General features: G+C 40.3%; 1 protein-coding gene across 1 annotated transcript in view; it reads left to right on the forward strand.

Moving 5' to 3' along the window:
- Positions 1 to 21241, forward strand: part of ERP44 (endoplasmic reticulum protein 44) — a 32044-nt gene that overhangs the window by 2089 nt on the left and 8714 nt on the right. Inside the window, exons 2-8 of the mRNA XM_081884275.1 lie at positions 9355 to 9427; positions 10256 to 10295; positions 10949 to 11064; positions 17824 to 18008; positions 18768 to 18883; positions 19321 to 19378; positions 20692 to 20808. Of these exons, the coding sequence (XP_081740401.1) occupies positions 9355 to 9427; positions 10256 to 10295; positions 10949 to 11064; positions 17824 to 18008; positions 18768 to 18883; positions 19321 to 19378; positions 20692 to 20808 (705 nt within the window). The remainder of the gene's footprint in view (positions 1 to 9354; positions 9428 to 10255; positions 10296 to 10948; positions 11065 to 17823; positions 18009 to 18767; positions 18884 to 19320; positions 19379 to 20691; positions 20809 to 21241) is intronic.

Genomic DNA, 21241 nt, shown 5'->3' on the forward strand with positions numbered 1-21241 from the left:
CTTTCTGTTACAGGGATTTAAACTATATAACTCCCCAAGAACAATGGTGCTCAGTCTGTTCTGGCAGGAATTGGTTTGTGTGTGATGTGGAGTTGGATAAATTTAGAATTATTACTATTCTGTGCTTTAAATGAACAATTTTAACTGCCTGAAAAGATTATTTGATAACAGCTCCTTCCTGCTTCCTTGTGTCCCTCATTGACCCTTTTGATCATTCTTTGTCTGAGAGGTAATTCTGCTGTGACCTCCCTGTACGAAAGATGCAAGTATAGAGTTGGCTGGGATGTAGGGAACAGCTACAGTTGGGGGACTTCATCACATCAGTGAAAATCAAATTTTAGTCTGGTGCATGGATCTACAGAGTTCAGCTTCTTGAAATAGATCTGCAATATCCATATATCGGACTCTTTTTTGGCCTTTTATAATGATAGCTTTTTCTGTACCTCTTTCTTTAAGGTTAGATGAACTTGGACTGTGACATGAACAAACCCAAGAATTCTGTTATTGCTTCTTTCAGTGAAACATTTGGGAACCGCTTTAAGACGTGGATGATAATGTGATGGTTGGCTTGTCAAGGGATAGGAATTACTGATAGCAAAAAAGAGGAGTGAGAGTTGATGGCCCTTAGGTTTGATTCCCTTACTAGGAGCACACAGAGCTATATTAATTTATGGAAATTGCAGTTGCTCATAAGAAGTTTTTAAACAATTTATAATGACTGCTTCTCTTATAGTCTGGTTCAAACATGCATGCTTAGAAATCCAATTGGTTACCTCTGGGCAAGTATGCTTAAGATCACAGCTGTGGTTGCACCAAAAAAAAAAAAGTTAGAATGGCATTAACTACTCACTCTTTTATTTCCTGTGGTTGCAATGTGCTTTGTGTAATTTATAAATGATATTACCTTGTTGAGTTTCCTAAATCTGGACATGTGGAAAATCTATATTTACAGTATCTTAATGCTGAATCACCTTCATTTTTCTTAAACCGAGTAGTATTTACACAGAGCACCTGAGAAAGTTGTTAAAAACTCAGATATATAAGCTAGGCACCAAATGACTCCTTAAACCAGGGCTACGGTCATCAAAAAGGAATGTCTAGTTGCTGTTTGGGGGCCAGATGGCTTGAAAGTCATATTTTTCAATAAAAGTTTTTGGTTCCTGAAATTTGTTCTGATTGTGCAGATAAAATATAGTGGATCGAATTCTACAGAATGTGTTGTTAGTGTGTGAAAACAGGCTAGATCCAAGGATTCCCAGGCATACGCCTCCAGATGGTGGAGACGTCTGGTGCTATTCTGGCGCCTGGGCATCTTGGTCACAAGTGGCCAATAGCCAAGTGCAAAATGTGCCTGGCGAATTTTGAATGCTGCCTTAGACATGGGTCTACAGTCCTGCAATCAAGTATGGTCTTTTAACTTCAGGTTTGTAATTCAAGGTTGTTTATTAAAATAAAGCAAGAAAAAGGAGATATCAGAAAGTGAATTAAAAAGAAAACAGTAATTTTCTAACTGATTCTTTCTCTAACACCTTATCTCACTGTGACTTTCATCAGGCAGCAGCATCCTTACTTCATGCAGAGTGATTTGGCAGTGGCAACCAGGGTACCTTAAGCTATCCACTTTGAAGACATGCACCAAGTGATTTGATTGACAAGGGGAAAGTTAATACCCAAACAAATGGGTTTCATTGTAAGTTCAGAACTTACTCATTCCTTAACCCATGAAAGTAGTTTTAGGTGGCATAAATTGGGAAGGTTGTCTCTTTGGTTCCTGTCAGACGAGTTTAAAGGGCAAAACAGCCTTGTGTGTCTATGTATTGTTTACCTTGTCTAATGGAAGATAGGTTTTTATCAGACATAATGCTGAAGGAACAAAGTGTTGAAGCAGCATTGATTTTCATCACAGGTATTCATCAGATTAGTACAACAGGAGAATCCTGTAAAAATTCACTGGTGCTGTTTCTGTCTTTCTTACTCAACAAAACTAAGCCATCTAATTTTATTATTTCTTATGAACAAGCAGAGAGAGATAAGTAGCACTTAAATGCTGAAGGGGGTGGGTGGGATGGAATATGAATCCACCCTTTTCAAAAAGACTTGGCTTGTTTCAAATCGGGCCACAATCCTATCAAGTTTGGGTCTGACTCAAAATGCTTTCCTTTCTTGAGCATAAAAAACAGCTGCTGAATCAAGCAAAACCATAAACAGTGTTGCCAGAGGAAACAAGAACTGGCCAAGAGATTTTGATATCTGGTTTGCACTTAACACTAAACCACATTAGAATGTGCCACACCCCTTCCCCCTTATCTCACATCGCCATATTAAAGGGCTTTGCTAGCATTTAGTTTCCCTTTCAGAGAATCATAGCATGTACAAACCATAGAATCATAGAATTGTAGAGTTGGAAGTGACTGCATGAGTTAGCTAGTAAGCCATCTTCATAACCCATGGGTTGAAGTTGGCTTGTTTAGAAACTGTCTAGAAGATTTCAGACTACATTCTGCGAGTCTTACGTCATTTGAAGCCAGAATTATTTGGAAGTGAACATGAACTCTAGGAAAGTCCTTTTTCCAGCTGCATAGGAAAAGAGTAGGGGAGAGCACAGAAGTTGGAGGCTTCACTCAGGCCAGTTTGGCTCACGCACATAGTGCATGGTTTAATGTTATATGTGAACCAGAACAAATTGTGCTTGCCAGTCTTTTGTAGTTGAAAAAGACCAAATTGTATTTCTCAAGTTCCATTTCTTAGTCATATGGTTAACAGAACTTTGACTACAAAATCTTTGCAATAGAGACCAAGGTATGGTGGGACTGAATTGTATTAACCAGCTTCTGTAGTTGCAGAAATATCTCCAAAGATAGTAACATAAGAAGCTGTTTTATACCAAGTCATTGACCATTGATTCACCTAGCTTAGTATTATCCACTGATTGGCAGTGGCACCCCAGATTTTCAGTCAAGGGATCTTTCCATGTTTATCTGTAGATGCTGGAGACTAATCCTGGGACCAGTGTTCTTCCACTTATACTAATCTCTTTATTGTTACCACTATACTCTACTCTTTATTGTTAACATATACTTGTTAAGGATATACGTACTCTATCCTTAACATATACTTTGAGGCTTCAAAGCACATACATTTCAATAATCCTTGAGTGTAAGCCAGGCACAAAAATTGGCACCCAGACTTTTAGAGGTGCTCACAAATGGAGAATCTTCAGGCACAAAATGTGCTGGAGTCCTGCTAATTTCAAACTCTGCACACATCAAAGGCAACTTCTTGCAGCTTTTGTATCTGGATGCCAGGGGAATAATTATATGACATAGATGACCAGGCAAGTGGCTAGTGAGCAAATGGCCCAGTTTGCATTTCAAATTAAATCAAACCTGAAAATGAAACGAAGTGTGGCTTAAATGAAGTTTTCATTATGGTCCTCTCTGGGTGTCGCAAAACAAACGAGATGTATGTCATGATAAGCCAGACTCTGGCTAGTTGGGAGGCAGGTATGGGGAAGAATCACAGCAAGAACTTTTCAGTAGGGTGCACCAGCATTCTGCATATTCACATTAAATGCTGTTGGGGCTTTTAAAACTGTGATCAAATGTGATGTGTGAACCAGCTCAATGCTTTGAAAGCTGTTGAGCAAATGATGCAGATTAAGATTCCATTTAAATATTGAGTGAGCCTTTAATTGAGTTATTACTGTGTGTTTTCTGCCGTCTCTTGAGCTGTGCCGTCACCTGATGATTAAAAACAAATTATGGATTTTATGGTACATGGCTCTGGTTTTGGAAGGCTGTTCCTGTATTAATTTCATTAGTGTATGGATTATGTTTCATGTGGGATACACTTAGGAAAAATGATGAATTGGGGGTATCTGAGAGGGTAAGGAGAACAATCAAATAGTGAACTTAGGGAGAAAGCAAAAATTATAGAAGCTAGAAGAATAGAGAACAAAATAATTAAGAGCTTGTTTTTATTGATGACTGATCCATGTTGATCAGATCAAAGTACATTTAGAATATACTTGTATACTGTTGTATTAACATAGCTGGAAAAAAATAAAAATCCTGGTACTAGCATCAAATAGTATGCTCCATTCTAGTATTCCAGAGTTAGAAAAAAATGCTAGTATTCAGCGTTAATTTTAAAGCCCAATATAAACATATTGTGTGTTTATATAAACTGATACAAACTTGCTGTGTGAGTTTTGATATCTGCAAGTACTGAATAAGACAGAAGCAACTAGGTAGTTTTGGTTTTGGATGGTGTTTTAAGTAATGCTTAAAGGATATCATAAATTGAGCTCATGGTATTTTGAGCAGTATTTGTATATTTAAATGGGTACATGTTGCTGTGTGCTAATAAGTATAATGTGAGTACTTCCCTGTTCTTATTTCAGTTACCAGTTTCCACTCAGCAGTTACTGGTAGAAATTTTTGTGTACAGAGATCAAAGAGATAGGAGTCTACTTATAAAATGTGATTGTGGAAATTACCTCACTGTTGTTCTAGGACTGCTGTAGTACTTAAAGGGGCATATTTAATAGTAGCAAAAAGCATACTAACTTACAAAGGTTTATGCTATTTGTGTATATTCAAGGGCTCGTTTAACCCAAACATTCAGTGGAATCCTTGACACACTGCCTGATGAAAGTCTGAGTGCTGTACAAAAGGTGAAACCAGGGAACATTGCTGAAGGGAAGAAAATTGACATGGAGACTTCGTAGGGGAAGCGATAGATTTGTGGACTGATTCTTCCTGTTCATGTGGATTCTTGAGTCGACTATAACAGCATTCACACATCCTGGTAAACTGTGATGTAGTGTGCACAACCTGATCTCAATCACTTTGTTCATCCGTGCTATTGTGGGGAAAACAAACCATGATCCCTAATTTAGCATTGTGTCTAAACTGGGAACTGTGGTTTTGCTTCAAACAGCACTAACCGTTGGTTTGGAGCAAGACAAAGCACAGTCCTTGATTCCAAAACAGTAAGCTTCTTTTAATCCTCAGGGTAGAGCAAAACAGCTCAGTTCAGCACATTCATGTTAAACTGTTAACTGTGACATGCACACTGAGCCTCTATATCTGATAGGCTGCAAGGAATTAGAGTACAAGAATGGAATAAATATGTCTTCTAATTCTGTGGCTTCAATCTGGTGCTACCTTTGCCCAGATCCTTAACTCTTGTTTTTTTAATACAAGCCAACAGTTGTAACAATATGTTATAGTTAAGTAAAAATGTATCCATTTTAGACTCCTAAAGAGTACAGTAACAGTTTTCAGGATGTTGCCCTGTTCACCTTACATCCTTATTTCAGACATTGTGATATGTATCAAAATATCACAATGTTTAGCTGGTGATATATCATGATGTAGGAAGCCAGACATCGCTCAGCTCTAGTGAAGTGTGAGAGCAATTTTCACATGAAAAGTGCTGAACCTTCCCACCCACCCTTGTAACTTTTCTCTTACCTGGGCTTACTTCTAGTCTTGAAGCCCATGAGATGCGAATGGGTGGCTAGAACTTCCTCAGCACTGCTTCGCCACTTGAAATTCTAATACCGTCACCCATGCCTTACAGCTGTTCAGCAGCCTACTTTTGAAGACTTACCTTTTTATTTTCTGTCATCACATCTTATTCTGCCAATCAACTTTGGTTTGCCCTGATGTACATAATACAGTCAATTGTAAAAAGGTTTCTGACCCCATTTTGGATATGTTGTAATTTCTAATTTTGTGTCTAGTAGCCCTTTTCACTTCAGCAACACCTTTGCTCATTAAGCTTTCCTGACAGGAGGTTGGGTTACTATTTAGGGCTAATTGAGAGAACTGTGCTGGAAATGTATGTAAATGGCATTTAAGAGAGGCTTAGGAGTAACGATTTCATGGTGTGAGAGTTTCTGCAACACCACTGTATTGGAGATTATTGATTTAAAGATGTTCACCTTAGATAGCCCCAGATCCCTTGTGTATGTACATAGTCATGTCAGGTTATATGTCTATCAATGTTCATATAGTACTTAAAAGCATAACTTTTGTACTACAGGGAGGTCAGGACCAAGTCCCAGGCCCACCAGACTCTTTCTCCACAGAGCTTCTAGCAGGTAGTACCTGACTGCCCAAATGATTGAAGGAGCCCAGGATTATGTTTTCAGTACTGATCTTCTTTATTCAACCAAATTTGTATATCACTTGATGTATTGAACTTCTGAGTGGTTTACTACAAATGAAATATTAAAATTACAAGCAATTGCATTCAGCTGGTGTTATTGAAGATCATGAGTCTAGGGACAGGTAGATAAACAATACCATAGAACTACATAAGCCAATGGTATACTTTAATACTGCTACACATGCCCATCTGTGGAAGTGAAAAACATGATAAAAGGGTTAGGGAAGATCAATTGGCAACACTGCTTAGCACTGTTACTCTTTATTGTTAAACTCCTTAATATATTGTCTATCCTCATACTTCAAGGCACATACACTTCGGTAATCTTTGAATGTCAGCCAGGTGCAAAAAATGGCACCCAGACCTTTTGAGGTGCTCACGAATGGAGAATCTTTAGGCACAAAATGCATCTGGCGCCCTGCTAATTTTGAACCCTGATACCAAGGAGCCAAATGGGCTCCACAAAATGGGAGAGAGTGTTCAGGGGCGATCATGTCAACAGCCTGAGTCATTCAGGTGTTCCAGGGGTTGCCCAGGGCTTCAAAAGTAGCACCAGTCATATTAGTTGGAAATTCCCTCAGAGCCGTCTGGAAACTAATTGAATCCATCTGCCCGTGAGGGTGGACCATCCTAATAGGTCCCCCCACCTCTTCAGAGGGGGTATAGTTCCCAAGCCTGGACCTTGGGGCAAAGTTATTTCAAGGGATGACCTGAGTCTGTCTGTCCATCTTAGGAGACACTTTTTTTTTGCATGCCACTACTTTCTGAGGTGCAGTTGATGGTTTTTCTGTAGTGGGTTCAGAGGGCTTTTTCTGTGGTGGTACCCACGATGTGGAATCCTCTGCCATGTGATGTCAGATTATATACTTTTCCAGCAAGCCTTGGGTTTTCTTGCTACTTAGATTTCTCTCTTCAACTCTAGCATTTTATTGCTGCTCTTGTGTATTTTTTTATATTGCAAGTGTTGCTTCACATTATTGCTGATCATGAAATGTTTATACTACTAGCTGCTTCAGGTATTTGAACTGGAGAGAGAAAGTCACTTTAAAGAAAATAAACTAGTTTGTGTGGGATTTTACGTGCTCCTTGTTAAGCGTGTAGCAGAATTACCATTTTTTTGCAGAAAAGAGCTAATGCAAGAGAAAGTGTTGTAATCTTGTTTAGTCAAGGCTAAACCACAAACGAAGTTCTAGCTAGGATACGCTAATGAAAACTAATGAAATATATTTAGCAATTTGGCCTGCTTAATGAAAGGAAACCTAACAATGTGTATTGCATTGACTATCAAAAGAAATGCATTTTTTAGGTAAAGAGAAATGTCATTGGTTATTGCAGAACAAAAGTTTAAGTTGTTCCAGTATTCAGGACATAGAAACATTTGTGATACTGCAGAATTGTTCTGTATGCCCACTACATTAACCTTTGATTATCAGATGAATTTGATGTCTCGTTTAACCTTAATTAACCACACTTCCCCATTCTGTATTTCAGCAGTATGTCTTTTTGTTTTTCTAATAAATCTTGTTCAGACTGCAAGCTGCAGTTAATACCTTGCACCATAAATTAGTTATCTGTCCTCTACAGTACTGTACTTAAATTTTCCTTTCACTTAAATTGCTAGTAGGCTTAGAGTAAATTCAGCAGTAAAAGGGATATCAAGATTAAAATGAGAAAAAGAAGCTATGGATGGATTATAATATGCAGCAGCAATTGATAGTTGGAGGAAACCATGGAAGGGTGGAAGGGAGGTCAGTGATTATAATGTATTGTTATTATTGATGTCTGAAGAACTGTATTGTTGAAAAAAATACAAATAACTTATTGGGGTTTTTTAAATCATCTCAGTAGTTTTGCTGAATTTCTGCAATTTTCATCCAGTGCCAGGCGTGGGTGGGTGGGTTTAATGTAGGAAATTCCAAAACTTTTCATTTCATTCTTAACCAAAATGTTTTAATACATTGTTTTGGCATTTGCTTTATTGGAAATGATACCTTCTTGACCTTAAAAAAAGCTCCCCCTCCTGTGCTTCCATTTCTTTTTTCTTTCATTAGGTAGATCCAGCAAAATATTTAAACTAATCCTATGCTTTTGGGAAGGGACGCGGGTGGCACTGTGGCATAACCACAGAGCCTAGGGCTTGCCAATCAGAAGGTCGGCAATTTGAATCCCCGCAATGTGGTGAGCTCCCGTTGCTCGGTCCCAGCTCCTGCCAACCTAGCAGTTTGAAAGCACATCAAAGTGCAAGTAGATAAATAGGTGCCGCTCCGGTGGGAAGGTAAACGGTGTTTCAGTGCGCTGCTCTGGTTCACCAGAAGCGGCTTAGTCATGCTGGTCACATGACCCGGAAGCTGTACGCCAGCTTCCTCGGCCAATAAAGCGAGATGAGCGCCGCAACCCCAGAGTCGGCCACAACTGGCCTTAATGGTCAGGGGTACCTTTCCCTTAATGCTTTTGGTCATGTTTTAATTTTATTGAATTAGCATAATACCTATTTTGACCATATCTGTGTATCTCCTATTTCCACCCTTATATTTTCCATGGTTTACTACAGTTCCCCCTTTTTTTGTAACTTATGTATTTATGTTCTTTATTAATATATTTATTCATTAAAAATTTTTCCCACCCTTCCTCCCAAATGAGCCCTGGGCAGCAAACTTCAAAATGCTAAAGGCCCCAATATTTTAGTTACATTAAACCAGAAAAGAGTAACAAACATCTCCAGACATATATGTGGAGATATTTCGCTTAACTTTAAGATTTATTTCTAAAGTAAAGCCTGGCAAGTCTTTTAAAATACATAAATGAATTGCCAGACTTAGCATTTTGCCCATGCATATTTGCTCCTTTTCCTGGATATTAGGATGGACTTCTGTTGTGCCATCAGCACTGTGGAAACTTGGATTGTGTTTCATATTTCTTGAGCTCACTGCACACGTTGAAGCAGCAGTGTGGATGTTTTGCAGCAAAGAACCGTACACACATGGACCTCTTTGGGCTGGAACCCTGCAGTATCATGTAGATGTTCATGCTGAATATGTGAGAGTCACCTACATGACCCGCCCTGTTCTTTTAATTCATGGAGCTCCCTTCATTATAATACAAGGAGGAGGAATTGACCGAGCAAGAATGATATGGATAAATGTCAGATTATTTATTAAAATGTGTGTACTTTTGCAGGTGTCCTGGTTTTTTAATCCAGCAAGAAGTGAAATAACAAGCCTCGATGGTGGGAATATAGATGATACTTTAAGTAAGTATGCAAACCTTTGCCCTGTTTTTTTTTACAAATACATTTGCTTTTCTCAAGCAATATATTGTTGAATTCATTTTTGGTATGTGTCCTGCCAGATTCAGAGTCTTAAGTAGTCTGGGGAGAACACTGAATTGCTTTAAGTATGTCTTTATGTTCAGTTTTAGTTCTGTGCATGTGTACTTTTGTTGGTTAGTAGAGTATAGGACAGGATGACGCCTAAAGAGAGCTAATTTAATAATCCTAAATTGAGCACAACAGTGACAGATAAAAATTGCTTAAAAACTGCTTTTATCTTTGGAACTCAGTAACACTGCTAGAAGCTTCCATAACGCAAATCTAAAAGTAAAATCAAAGTTACACTGCAGTCCTAGGCACATACAGTATATTCAGAAGTAAGCACTGAGTTTAGTGGGGTTCACTTTCTCATCAGTATCCATAATTTCAACCCTTACTTCCCAATTATAAGTTTGGTTTTGTGTGTGAAAAGTGTGACTGTGTAATGCTAATTTTACCAGGACAGGTTCAAGGTTCTTACATTAATTTACAAGGCCACTGACAACTGCTGTCCAAATGTATGTACCTTTTCAGCATAGAGCAACACATTCCAGAAGAAAGAGAGAATAAATGGGGAGGAAAGTTAGCCTAGTAATTCAGGTTTTGTAACTAAAGCTAGCTCAAACTTTGAATTCGTATTTGCTCAAATTCTCCCTATTGCAATTCTGGGAGCTGTAATGTCAAGATTGATTTTTTGTGTGTGTGTGCCTAGTTAGGTATTAGTTTTCTGCTGTCGCAACATTTAACAATAAATGTCATTCTTTCCTTTAGACAATGCAGATGTTGCTTTAGTGAATTTTTATGCTGATTGGTAAGTATTTCTTCCATTGGACAATTATACCAACACAGTACTTTCAAACTTCTGCAATTGTAAGACTCAAAACAGAAATTAGACAATGTTAAATTTATTATATTTAATTAGCAAAACATACAAGCGTGCGTGGTGCTGTGGGTTAAACCACAGAGCCTAGGACTTGCCGATCAGAAGGTCGGCGGTTCGAATCCCCGCGACGGGGTGAGCTCCTGTTGCTCGGTCCCAGCTCCTACCAACCTAGCAGTTCGAAAGCACGTCAAAGTGCAAGTAAATAAATAGGTACCCGCTCCAGCGGGAAGGTAAACGGCATTTCCGTGCGCTGCTCTGGTTCGCCAGAAGCGGCTTAGTCATGCTGGCAACATGACCTGGAAGCTGTTCACCGGCTCCCTCGGCCAGTAAAGCGAGATGAGCGCTGCAACCCCAGAGTCGGTCATGACTGGACCTAATGGTCAGGGGTCCCATTACTTTATAATGTAGCCTATCAGCATGGCCAGGTGGTACTTCACAGGATTAGACCCTTAGAACTAGAAACTGCCTTGGGCTCCCCCGCTTGCTCCCCTCCGTGTAGGTGGGAATGAAAATCCACAGTAGAATTACCGCTTCAAATGGTGCTATATATGGACCTTTTTTCGTATTCTCCCTTTTAACAGGTGTCGTTTTAGTCAAATGCTGCATCCTATTTTTGAGGAAGCTTCTAATGTCATTAAAGAGGATTTCCCAGATAAGAATCAAGTTGTGTTTGCCAGAGTAGATTGCGATCAGCACTGTGAGTAATCCTTTTTCATTTAGCTGTTACCATTTTAAATGTCTTGTGCAAATTCAAGTCTTGAAACCTCTTTAGAGCAAGTACAAGCTTTTGCAGTGGTTTAAAAAGCATATCTAGTAAAACGAATTATAAATATACTTCAAAAGAGAGGAATTTCTACAAACCTTGTATGTAAAGGCTGCCCATAACCTGCATTATTCAACACAGTTTCCCCAGGCTTGAAATTGCATTCTCTTGCAAATATGTTTTTAAGAAAATATAATAAAATAAAATGCAGGGGTTTGTGGTATTGGGAAAAGTAGGTCTGTGTCTAAAATTGGAAAGAAATATGCAGAACTCTCTTTTACTTGTGAGGTGCTTTTTAAGCACGAATGGGTCTGGTTCTTTTACATAGAAAAGCAGCCCTAACTCAGTGTTCGATACATGGTCATGATTCACGTTTAAAAGACAATGGCTTGGATCCTAAGATAAATGGATTCTATTCAAGGAGGTTCATTGAAGCAAAATGTCCCATTTCATTCTACGCCCAGCATCTTCCTTCTAGGGAGACATTTTTGGGCATTGCAGATTACTGCAGCAGGAAGAAGGGGGCAGGGAACATAACATGAATTTAAGGTATCTTGCAATCCAAGCCTTCAAGTGTTGGTTTGAACATGTTTGGTTTCTGTTTGGCTTCTCTTTAAATCAGGATATATTTTTTGAAACCCTTAACTTAGATTTTTTTAAAAAACCCATCTATCCTCCAATACACATGAGTGCTACTCTCTGTGCATCATAATGGGTACAGTTTGTTATGGCTGATTACGCCAGTAATGGGTATGGTTGACCCAGCCACAGAACAGCAAATTGAGCTATATAATGAGCTGCCATTTAAACTGTCTCATGTCACCTCCTGTGTTTACTGTATAGCATCACATACTGTAAAGATTCTGAACTAAGTATTCTTTCCCCTTAATATTAGACATGAGCTTTTTAATAATAAAACTCAACACCTTTGGTTTCTGAGTGTATAGTATACATTGGCTTTTAGTGGTGTTAATTGGGCAGAGGCATCATTTGCAATGCAAATAGCATTCCCCTTGTGAAACTGCAGTCTCTGTAGGAAGCAGAAGTAGCTGCTTTCACATTCTTAACTGCATTCACAGTGGTCAGGCTCTCAAATCTGTCTTCTGTTTGTGCACTGGTGCTTAAGCCTACTGTGGGCCCTAGCAGCTCCATCCTTCCAGTCTTTGAGGCCCAGCAAATTAAAAAGAATTATTGATGTCCTGCACAATGTTTGATACCTAACGACAAAATGTCATTTTACTTGCCCTCACAACCAATATAAAGATGTTCTGTTGGGAGGATGTGTAGATTCAATTCTTAAAATTCTGAAGGCATTAGTGCTTTTCTGTTTTACCATGCTTCTTAAAAGAACAAAAAAGCGGGTAGTGTAGAAGATTGGGTGCTGAGACTGTGGTTGATTGGAAGGGTCCAGATTTAATTGGTGAGGCTGCCTGGAAATGAAATACAGTTTAATTTTTGGTTAACATGATCGTGGAGTTTTGTTGTAATACTGTGGGAAAGGGTTGGAAAAGAAAATAATGCCCTATTGTTGTTGTTGTTGTTCTTATGGCATGCTGCAGATATAATGAAAGGAGTCTCTTAACAGTGATTAAACAATCAAGAGCAGCCTACCAAATAAAGTGCTTCCTTTCCTGAATTAATATGATCTGGTTGCTGGTAGCAGAAAGTTGCAGGTGTCTGCTTGAAACTGTCAGAGCCATCTTTCCCATTGGTCTTAGTGGTTCGTTGCGCCAGGGTGCCGGCCTATCAGGGGCACCCTAGGGAGTGGGGGAGCTGCACGGCTTTGCCGGCAGCCTCCCCTTTCCCTGCGCGCCCATCAGCTGCGCCCTGCCAACTATATGGCTGGCGGGCGTGCAGCTTTCTTCCCAAGCCTCCGCAGGAGGAGAGCGATCCCTGCAGAGGCTTAGGAGGAAAGCTGCACACACCTTCCCTCCCAAGCCTCTGCATCTGCTAAAGACGGCCCTGCTCCAGGTCGTTGTCCTCCTCCTGCTTCCTGGCAAAAGGCGGTTTGCAGCCTTCTCGGGCGCCCCAACGCCAGAGAGCATGTCCACCAGCACGTTTTCCTACTTGATCGCTGCCACCATACCGGGGATCGGGGCGGTGGGGGAGGCAGAGGACATTTTCCACCGCCCCCTCTCTTGTTTTGGAGTTGTCGGGGGTGGGCACCACGGCACCAGATATGCAAGCTCATGCACACATGTAATGGGGTTTGCTAAATGCACACCTGTATCTCCCCCTCCCCCCATTATATGTTTCAAATTATTCAGTGTGCCAGCTATACCAGTTTCACGTAGGAATCTTTAGGAAGTCAGCAACAAGTACTTTGATGAACAACACATGTTGTTGATGAATAAAAATCATAACATTGTTTGCACTTTTATGTTTTCAATTTTAGAAGTATATTGTAGTAGCTATAATTGTGTTGACTCCACTTGTATCACATGTCAAGGTTTAATGAAATTATTTAAGATGTTCACTGTTTGACTTGTGAATTAGTTCAAACAGCATTTCATGTCTTTGCATTTTTTATACTTTTCTGAAAGATAATTTCCAAAGGCACTGCTGATGCTATGCTAACCCTACTGTCTCTAGATGGTGGTTTTGGCAGTCTGTATACAGTTTAGGAAAATGATTCAGATGTTTGTCCATAACTTCATATACCATAAATGTCCCTCATCAAATTGTTTGCTGGCTTTGTTGCAGCAATCCTAGTTTGCATTAATCTGTTGTTTCCTGATAATATTGAAAGTGAGGAGCTCTGTTTTAATGTTGGTTAGCAGGCCAGGATAACCTTGAACCAGAGTTGCTTGACTTAGCTATAAGAGGAAATGTTGGCTTAATGAAGCAGGATGAAGCACAGAGTGGGAGTAGGAGAGGAAGCTGCAAGGGGGAAAAACATGAATGAGGTTTAAGAAGCTGTTATTTACTATCTGAACATGGCTATTCTGAAGCCCCCTGAAGCGGGTAGGTGGGTAGGAGGCTGCAGACCAGGCGAATGTATTCAGAACTGCCTACTGTTCTTGCCATGGGACATTTGGATCCATCCTCCATTGATCTTACAAGCTTACTTTACAAACTATCCGTTGGTATGGCGCTGTACGTCAGCTGCAATTTTTGTTTCAGATAGTTTTAACCTTTCTTGTCACAAGCCATTTTAATTGGCTGTTCATATCCCAGCAGAATATGATGGTTTAAATTATTTCTAAAATCTGGAATAACTTGTTCTGCCTTCTACAGGGGAGCAGAATTGGTTGTTTTGCTCCTGAGTTTTACTCAGGTTGGTGGACACAGGTGGCGCTGTGGGTTAAAGCCTCAGCGCCTAGGACTTGCTGATCGAAAGGTCGGCGGTTCGAATCCCTGCTGCGGGGTGCGCTCCCGCTGCTCGGTCCCAGCGCCTGCCAACCTAGCAGTTCGAAAGCACCTCTGGGTGCAAGTAGATAAATAGGGACCGCTTACCAGCGGGAAGGTAAACGGCGTTTCCGTGTGCGGCTCTGGCTCGCCAGAGCAGCGATGTCACACTGGCCATGTGACCCAGAAGTGTCTCCGGACAGCGCTGGCCCCTGGCCTCTTAAGTGAGATGGGCGCACAACCCCAGAGTCTGTCAAGACTGGCCCGTACGGGCAGGGGTACCTTTACCTTTACCTTTTTTACTCAGGTTATTAGCCTCGGCAGTGTTCAGGTCTGTGTTCACTACAATGGCTCTTGCTACCTTTGCAAGGGCAGATGGCCCAAAGGTAGCACAGGCACCAGCATGGACTGCATCCATGCAGAGGTAGCGGATAATGTCTCACATGTCCAAGGGATGCAGGTAGAGAAAGAGTGGGGAACCCTTTCCAGCTAGAAGTCTGGATCCTAAGCTACTCCAGCCCTCGTAGGCCATTTTGACAGATAAGCAAGGCTGGCTTCCTCTCCGTCACCTGGTGCCAAAATGATCCTGATGTCATATAAGCAAAAAGTAATCCCCCTCATTGTGGGCATGGCCCAAGCTATATATGCAGAGGAAGATCCTTTGTGTTGTTGAATTCAACTTGCAAAGAATATTTGCACTAAGTGCAAGCCCCACTTTGGATTGAAATGGGCTGCACTGTAGAAGTCCCTAGTGGGCTACCTGTCATCAGGTTGCCAAGAAACAAATGGGAGCACATTTTAAGGCTTCCAGGTGTTTGGCATCAAGGTGTAGGACAGGTGGTGTAGTTTGAGGGAAATGGCCTGATAGAAGAAGGGCCAGTGCACCTGTATCTTGAGCAGTGACCACCATATACCAGCTGTTTGCCAATTGTTGTGCTGCTTTCCCAATGAGTTTATCGGCAACATCTCTGACATGGAACATGGTGTGACAATTCTTTTTAGGTACTCCACAGCACGTCCACAAACGTTTGCTTTTCTGGTTCAAGAGGATGGGGTGTTGACTTAAAGACACTACAGTGGTGCCTCGCTAGACGAAAAGAATTCGTTCCGCGATTCTCTTCGTCTAGCGGTTTTTTCGTCTTGCGAAGCAAGCCCATTGACAGCTTAGCGGATTAGCGCTACAGCTGTCAAGCGGCTTCCAGCGATTAGCTGTTAAGCGGCTTATCAGCGGAACAGCTGATAAGCGGCTTAGCGGCTTAAGAAAAGGGCAGAAAAAGCGGAAAAACCCCGCAGGGGGACGCAATATTTTTTCGTCTTGCGAAGCAACCCCATAGGGAAATTCGTTTTGCAAAGCGCCTCCAAAACGGAAAACCCTTTCGTCTAGCGGGTTTTCCGTCTTGCGAGGCATTCGTCTTGCGGGGCACCACTGTACAGTCATATCTCGGGTTACAGACGCTGTGTGTTTTTGGGTTACGGATGCGCCAAAACCCGGAAGTACCAGAACAGGTTACTTCCAGGTTTCAGTGCTTGCGCATGTGCAGAAGCACTAAATTGCACTTTGCGCATGCGCAGAAGCACTGAATTGCAACCCACACATGTGCAGATGCAGCACTGCGGGTTGTGGACGCTACGGGTTGTGGACGTGCCTCCCGCACAGATCACGTTCGCAACCCGAGCGTCCACTGTACTGACTTCATAAAAACTTCACTGTTAAATTGTTTGTACTAAAGCTACTTGTTAAAGCTATAGGAGATCCATAGCTTTAATACTGGCATCAATACAAGTGGCATTTCCATAGTATTCTTTAATATAGGGACCATATTGACCAAGCACATCCTCACACATTCCCTCTTTTGTCCACCCACAATCTAACTGGTTACGACGTTGCCTGTGGAACAGGAGCACCTCTTGGAAATGGGCCCATCTGAGTAGGTGGTTCAGATAATGTAGACATCCACAGATCTTCCATCAACACATAACTGCCCATAACTTGGACAGGTTTTGGGTTTTTTGCTGTATAGTGTAAGTGTCAGACAGTCACCCCCCATTGCTATAGAGGTACCTCATGTATTTAGAATCATGCAAGATGGATTGGGTCAGGGTTTCTCACACACACACACACACACACACACACACACACACCACACTAAAAAGGCAGCTGTTGGCAGTAGAAAGAGTTCTCCATACCAACATCGACAGCCCCTTTGCAGGGCACCCTTTTGTCAGACACTTATTCAGAGGAGCCACCATTGTGTCTGAACCAATGAAGCATAGGTTCCACCAATGAGATTTACTTTTGGTACTTGGAGGCCCCTCTTGGATCCATCTTTATAATGGAAGTAACCTACAAGTGTCAGATTCCATCTTTGGAGGGAAATAGCTATCACTGCAACACTAGACAGTAATACACATCTGGAGTATGTACAGGGCAGCCATTTGGGTGAACCTTACCTTATGTTAGAAATAGGTTAACTCCTTTTGTAAATGTCTAACATCTCTAGTCCCCTCTGACTTGAATAACACTTGAGTCCAATTTTCAATTCTCTTTCTTATTTTGAGTTTAACTGTCTGATTCATATTTCTCTGGGATTGTTACTGCCATAATCACATGAAGTATTTAAAAAAAACACCTACATATACAAAATTACCTTAAGAGAAGGTTTAAAGAAAATTAAAGGTAACTGAAATTAGGTATGTCAGCCTCTTAAAATGTAGGTGATTAATGGCTAATTTAGCTAATTGGTTAAATTAGGCTAAGTGCTAAATTACTGCAGTCAAAACCCAATTAATAGTATGAGGTTCTTGAACAAGGGCAAGTTTGTGTTAAAAGTGTTTTAAAAGGTGCTCGTTTGCTAAGAAGCAAATTCTGATCAGATTCCTTAATGTGTGTACTGTACTTATTACCTCAACTACACAAGTGGTCTGACTGGACATCTGAAGTGCATATTGGGAAAACATAACCTTCCTACACTTGAATTACTGGTCTAGCATTGGGGTTAAACCCTTCCCATGTTTCTGACAGTGACTACATGTCAAAACAAGGCATTTTGTTAAGGATTACTATTTATAGTACAATATTAAGGGTTATTTATAGTACAAGGTCCCAACTACACACATTAGTATTTGGGGTCTGAAAACCCCATTAGTTAAAAGCAACCATACATAGAAAAAGTTGGGATTCTGACTGACCCATATTCTGGAAGCTTGTGGCTTTAAAAGAATAAACTTTAATTACTTCTCTCATGATGTTTAAAAGAAGGGGATAGCAGCATTTTTGGTTAAAGAATACTAACTCTATACATTTAAATTTGCATATTTTCAAATGTCTTTTAATTACTTTTTCAGCGGACATAGCTCAAAGGTACAGGATAAGCAAATATCCAACTCTAAAATTGTTCCGGAATGGAATGATGATGAAGAGAGAATATCGGGGTCAGAGATCGGTGACAGCCATAGCAGATTATATCCGACAACAGAAAAGTAATCCTATTCGAGAAATACTCAGCTTGGAAGAAATTAAGTCTCTAGATGTGAGTGTCCCCTGCTCTGTCTGTCTGTCACCCTTTCATTTCAGTATGTTAAATGACAATGTATAACTTAGGAAATGCATGTTCGCCACTTAGGAAGTTCTGCCTGTTTCATAGCTAGTGACAACTGTTACACAAATGCTCTATATTTGTAGTATTAAGCCACATTTGTATGTAACGCTAAACAATGGTTGACTCTGTGTGCTCCACTCTGTTAACAATCCCAGCTCAACATGGACAAGTCAAATGAACTCTGAATTAAACCAACTGTGGTTAGTTAAAGAAGTCAGCTTCATAACCCATGGTTCGGAGTTGCCTTGTTTAAATTGACTTAATTTAAGGGTTTTTTGACTCACAATATTTGGTTCATACTTAATGCTAAACTAGTATCCTTTGAAAAGGAAGTCGAATCCTTCTGGCTGCCTAGCAAAACAAGGGAGAGAGGTGTGATTTTCTCAGGTTTCTTCTAGCATGTGCAAAAAGCAGTGAACCTATGACTTAACATGCAAACCAGCCCTTGGTGGCTTATTTTTTATGGCTTTCTTGATAATGTAATCGGATGTCAGATATGCTAACTTTAAACAAGTAATCCATTTTGCAACAAAGAAGGACTTTGTATTCATTATATATTCATAAACCTTTAGCGTATTCTGACACTCCATTTGGTCACAAATTGGAATCATTCCCCCCCCCCCCCCGGCTCAAGGACTGAAGGTTAAATGAAAATTCGAGTTATAATGCCTCATGTGTTTTTTGTTACAGCACAGTAAAAGAAATATTATTGGATACTTTGAACACAAAGACTCTGATAATTACAAGACTTTTGAAAGAGTAGCAAATATTTTGCATGATGACTGTGTCTTCCTTGCTGCATTTGGGTAAGATTGTTGTTGTTGTTGTTGTTGTTGTTGTTAAAAAAATACAATGATATATTTGGGTAGCTCAAATACTACTGTATTAAATGCAGAAGAGTAGCATTAATCCACTGAGACCACACATCAGTGAATACATGATTCCATAAGTTATATTTCTCTAGCATCCCTCCAGAAATCCTGCTGACAGGAATCTTAAAAACTAGGGGCACTTGCTCCCAAAATCTGAATTTGAAGGTACTATCTCCTCAAAGAAGCTACCCCATGCCCCGTTTTTGTAATCTGCTCATACTCTGCCATGGGGAAAAACTATCTGGCTTGGTTTGCAGTAGAGACTGGGATACTAACTGTAAACCTGCTCCTTGCCCTGTATTTTGTAAGTGTACTTAACCTTGAGTGTACTTAACCTTAATAAGAAGATAAATTGTCACTACCTGTCTTAGGTCTGTTTCCAAACCAGAACGATTTAGTGGGGACAACGTGATCTATAAGCCACCTGGGGTGAGTTTAAATATTTTTCTATCCCTTATCCTTATATTTGATAAAGTAGCTAGCCCAAATCATGTAGTCCTCATATTAGATTTGGTGCTTCCTGCCAATTGGAGCATGTTAAAGTTGCAGTTTTCTAGTGAATTCAGCTAGAGGTGTTTGGGATTTTTTACCACCTGATTGTGGAGATGCCCAAGATTGAAACAGGCAATTAATATCTACTCACCCAACAATATGCACATAGATACGACACCAAATATATGGTAGGCACCTCTGGTAATGGTGTTCCACAAGTTGCTTGCAACACACCTATTCATCCACACATTCCTGAGCATTAGTTTTTAGTTCTAGCTCTATTGCAAATTCTATGGTAATGTTGTTTGTTTAGTATTTTACTGTTTTATTGTGCTAGTTTTTAATCCTATAAACTGCTTTGTTTTGATTGGAAGCTGTTGTATAATTGTTTAGATAAATGAGATAAATACTTATTGATTGTTTAGGTGTTTTAGAAATCTAACAGTTGAAACTTCCAAAGAGGAAGATTGTGTAGTGATTCTGGAATTCCTCAGTAAAAAAAGAAAGCTTGGATGTGTGACAAACCTTTGGCATATTAGCTACAAGCTCCACATTTTGAAGCCATTTTTAAAAACCCATATAATAGAATGTATTGCAAAACAGATCATTCACAAATCTGACTCCTTAAATTTAACAAAAGATGTAACCATTTTCTTCCTTATAGCACTTCTGGATCTGAAACTTTGATGTAGCATTTCAGAACTAGTGTACACCTCCATAGCTGCCTTGGGCAGAGTGGGGGTGTCCCTTGGAACAGAATGTCATAAAAATACATACATTTTTAATTCTATAGAGAGTTTGAAAATCTTAGTAGTGAACACTGTATTATTGGTCGTGGTACTATTGATGGTCCAGATCAGGCATCTATGCCTGGCACCTTTTTAAAGAGCCAAGCTTTCCCAAGTCTCAAAGATGCTTTTGAAAACAGCATCCTATTGAGAACTTACCCCCTCCTAGGTGTAGTGTCTAGGTGTTCTCTCCATGTGATCTTGCAGTATCATGCTGTGCTTTCCCATGCCCCCTGCTTGATGCCGTTGGCGGCTGCTGGCAAGCAGGGTGAGAGGAACTCTGCAACATACTGCTGCCTAGACTCTATGGCCAGGGGTAGAAGGAGCTTGCCACAGGGTGCTGTGCTCTACGACATCTCCATCACATCACAGAACACTACAATATGTATATTTTAATGGTGTACAGTGTTCTTGTTTTTCCCCTGCTGGTGATTTGACAAAACAACAATCCCATTTTAACAGGAAAATGCTCCAGATATGGTTTACTTGGGCTCTATGACCAATTTTGACTTGGCTTATGCATGGACTCAAGATAAATGTGTTCCACTTGTTCGTGAAATTACATTTGAGAATGGAGAGGTAAGGAGTATCTGATTCTTCAGTCTTTCTAGATATTTAAGTGAGAAATTGTGATAAACATGTTTGGGTCTCAAAAAACCACTTGTCAAATGCTCTTTATTTACTTTATGATAATCATGTTTTTAGCTATAAATTCCCAAACTCAAGTTAAGTTAGAGTTCCCAAACTCTAACTTAAGTTAGAGCAAATGTTGTTTGTACAGAATGATGGCTTGCATTTGAATAGTATATACTACATACCCTACCCATATGGTTATGCAGTGGCGAAGGAATGGGGGTGCGGGCTGCCCTGGGTGTCATCACTGATGGGGGGTGACAAAATAAGAAAAATATGAGGGTTTTTTTTTAATGTGCTCACGAAACGTTTTAGTTCAGTCAACATACATAACGAAATGCAGCTGGCACTGGGCGCCACACCACGGGGGCTGGCACTT

This window comes from Podarcis melisellensis (genome assembly GCF_964234715.1).
Source record: "Podarcis melisellensis genome assembly, chromosome: 13".
NCBI classification, from domain to species: Eukaryota; Metazoa; Chordata; class Lepidosauria; order Squamata; family Lacertidae; genus Podarcis; species Podarcis melisellensis.